This window comes from Hippocampus comes, unplaced genomic scaffold, assembly GCF_001891065.2.
Source record: "Hippocampus comes isolate QL1 unplaced genomic scaffold, H_comes_QL1_v1.1 scaffold366, whole genome shotgun sequence".
Taxonomy (NCBI): domain Eukaryota; kingdom Metazoa; phylum Chordata; class Actinopteri; order Syngnathiformes; family Syngnathidae; genus Hippocampus; species Hippocampus comes.
In genome coordinates, this window is record NW_017805541.1 from 253,621 (window position 1) to 257,300 (window position 3,680).

Here is a 3,680-nt window from a genome sequence, read left to right on the forward strand (position 1 = left end):
CCCAAAAAAAAAGAAAAAAAAAAAAAAAAAAACCCCCAAAAAAACTGATTCCCCCCAAAGTGAATACAATTCGCTTTTGTGCTTTGCTGGGTATTGGTTTTTTTTGGGTTTGTTTTTTTTTTTGTTTTGTTTTGTTTTTTGCTTTTAATGGCGAATGTTTTATATAATGATATGTGATATCTGTTTAGGAGGAGGTTCTGTTTTTTCTGTTTTATTTAACATGATCCACTTCTGCGAAAGGAAAGGAAATTAAGTTCCAAAAAGCTTTTTTTTTTTTTTTTCCTCGCTCTCTCTTTACAATATCAGTTCGTATAGGAGGAAGTCTGCTGTTACTAGGAACTACTCCTGTCATGTGTCGTCTTGCTGTTTGGGTAAAAACATGTTTTTCTGTGTGGGCAGCATATGTTTCAACAGTGAAGCAGAATTATGAAGCTATTTTGTCATGCACACTTTGGAGGTGATGTTACTGAACACTGACAACAACAAACGTGACTTTGTAAACCACTCTTCACGTTCAATTATAATGGAGTTCTAATCATAACCGCATGGTTGTTAGTCTCTCCTGTTCATTTTCTTTTCTCCTTGTCTTGGTACAGAAAATTGAGCACTGCTACAAACATAACCCGGGAAGAAAAAAAAAAAACGCCAGCTAGCATTATAAGCAACTTTTACCTTCGCCATTACAAGGTGTCCTGACGTTTACCGGGATAAAGTCTGTTCCAATTCTGTCACTTAAATGTCACTGATGTGTTGATCAAGTTCAGTTTAAGTTCCAAAAAAATATTTTACGAACCTAAAAGTACTTGGTATTGACGATACTGGCTCCAGTATTTACTTGGTATCGATACCAAAATCTCAGGTACCGATATCATCAATGTCACACTTTTCTGGATTAGGTTCATTTAAAGTTTGCAATAACATTCTTATTTTTTTTTGACAGAAAATTAAATATTCCAAAAAAGTGGACAAAAATATTCCCCCAAACAGACAAAAATATCCTGGAAAACAAAGAAATCCATAAACAAGACAAAAAAACCCAATTGGAAAACCAGAAACTAAAAAAAGAAATAGTCAAAAAAACCAAAGCCCCCCCCCAAAGAAATAGTAAAAAAAAAAAAAAAAAACCCCCAAAAAAACTGATTCCCCCCAAAGTGAATACAATTCGCTTTTGTGCTTTGCTGGGTATTGGTTTTTTTTGGGTTTGTTTTTTTTTTTGTTTTGTTTTGTTTTTTGCTTTTAATGGCGAATGTTTTTTTTAATGATAAGTTCGTATAGGAGGAAGTCTGCTGTTACTAGGAACTACTCCTGTCATGTGTCGTCTTGCTGTTTGGGTAAAAACATGTTTTTCTGTGTGGGCAGCATATGTTTCAACAGTGAAGCAGAATTATGAAGCTATTTTGTCATGCACACTTTGGAGGTGATGTTACTGAACACTGACAACAACAAACGTGACTTTGTAAACCACTCTTCACGTTCAATTATAATGGAGTTCTAATCATAACCGCATGGTTGTTAGTCTCTCCTGTTCATTTTCTTTTCTCCTTGTCTTGGTACAGAAAATTGAGCACTGCTACAAACATAACCCGGGAAGAAAAAAAAAAAACGCCAGCTAGCATTATAAGCAACTTTTACCTTCGCCATTACAAGGTATCCTGACGGTTACCGGGATAAAGTCTGTTCCAATTCTGTCACTTAAATGTCACTGATGTGTTGATCAAGTTCAGTTTAAGTTCCAAAAAAATATTTTACGAACCTAAAAGTACTTGGTATTGACGATACTGGCTCCAGTATTTACTTGGTATCGATACCAAAATCTCAGGTACCGATATCATCAATGTCACACTTTTCTGGATTAGGTTCATTTAAAGTTTGCAATAACATTCTGTTCAGACTTTGTTGTCCGTTGCTGAGCTTCACTGGCAGGCAGATTTGTAAAGTAGGCCGACTGTGCATCACATCACCGCGTGTTGGTGTTTCCACGAAAATATATGAAGCCCAAAGTGGCTCATGAGGGCTTTTCTTAAACCTGTTTTTCGAGTCCCTGTTGCTGAAAAGCCCCCGTCGCACATAAACCCGGTTTAGTCCACTTACCGCAGTCCGAGGATCACACTTGTCAGCACATTTTCTACGGCATGGCGACACGCCCACGTGCTTCCTCCCAGCCCGGGAAGCTTTCCTTCCTCCAGACCTCCAAGGCCAATACGGCCTTGCGACCAAGGGCCGTGTCCTCGCGCTCGGGCTCCGTGCTGGAAGACGAGCTGTCGTGCCCGGTCTGCTGCGAGATCTTCAAGGAGCCCGTGGTGCTCAAGTGCAGCCACAGTTTCTGCCGGGCATGCCTGCAGCAGTTTTGGAATAAGAAGGCGGCCCGCCGCGAGTGCCCCATCTGCCGCAGGAAATGCTCCCTGACCGAGCCCACCGTCAGCCTGGCCCTGAAGAACGTGGCCGACACCTTCCTGAGGGAGCAGCGGCGCCAGCCGGACGGTCCGGGCGCTCCCGGGCTGAGCGGGGGCCGGGCCGACGCGCAGCAGGAGGTGAGGTGTGACGCCCACGGCGAAGTCCTCAAGCTCTTCTGCCTGGATGACTTGCAGGTCCTTTGCTGCGTGTGCCACACTTCCAAGAAGCATCAGGGACACCGAGTGTGTCCTCTTGAAGAAGGGGCGCACGATCTCAAGGTAGGGCTGGCGTGATTGCATGATGAAAGTCGTCCATATGATGTGTTGATGAAATGTTCCTATTCTGCCTAGTGACAGCAAAAACAATCTACAATTTTGGGTGAGATCATTTCACTTGCTAATAGTCAACTCTTGTTTTATATTTAATACAACAATATTCAGCTATATTAATTGGGGCTTCATTGATTAATTGTCTGGCTGATTTAACTTGCTGATATTAGCTGTTTCCAAAAAAAAAAAAAAAGTATATTTACTGTTTCCAAAAAAAAAAAAAAAAACCCCGGCAAAATTGGCTTTTTTTTTTTAAAACGATTTTTGTCTTGTCAAGTTAAACAAATTCTAAAAGACAAATCTTCCTGTAATGTTTTCTCTAAGTCAGGGGTGTCAAACTCATTTCACATGGTGGGCCACATACAGCCTCGGTAGATGTCAAGTGGGCCGGACCATTAAAATGATACCATACTTTGCTATAAATAACCAAAACAATGTCTTTCCTTTGTTTTGGTATAAAAAAGCACAAGAACATTAGGAAAATGTTGAAATTTAATGAACATATCTTTTACAAAATATTTCATGAAGCACCTTACATTTCCTTCGACAAATGTGCAATTTACTTTTATCATTCACATATATGCATTGCAAATGATCCCACTGATTGTACAAACTTTAACAAGTAATTGGTATTGAAAAATATAGTAATGCACTTTAAGATTAAACAAGATTCATAAAGAAAGCAAGTTTTAAAGCATTTACACGTGCATATAAAATCTAAATGTAATCCCTGCCTACACCTTACAAACTAAGGAGAGTGCTATTAAATGTGTAAATGTGAGAGTGCTATTGATAGCGTCTGCTGTCATGGGTCTGTCACAGTGACGGACTGAGGCTGCTGTTGTCTTCTTCTCTGATCAAAACAGTGTCCCCTTGCGGATACTCAATGAATTGCACCTTATTAAAAATATTAATTCTGTCTTTAATGCATTTTTTTCACTTTTAAATTATCCTGCG

At 39.7% G+C, this 3,680-nt stretch overlaps 1 protein-coding gene across 1 annotated transcript in view; it reads left to right on the plus strand.

Moving 5' to 3' along the window:
- Positions 1-1,275: 1,275 nt before the first annotated feature.
- Positions 1,276-3,680, plus strand: part of LOC109521449 (tripartite motif-containing protein 35-like) — a 12,758-nt gene continuing 10,353 nt past the window's right edge. Inside the window, exon 1 of the mRNA XM_019879282.1 lies at positions 1,276-2,672. Coding sequence (XP_019734841.1) covers positions 2,133-2,672 — 540 coding nt within the window. The 5' untranslated portion in view covers positions 1,276-2,132. The remainder of the gene's footprint in view (positions 2,673-3,680) is intronic.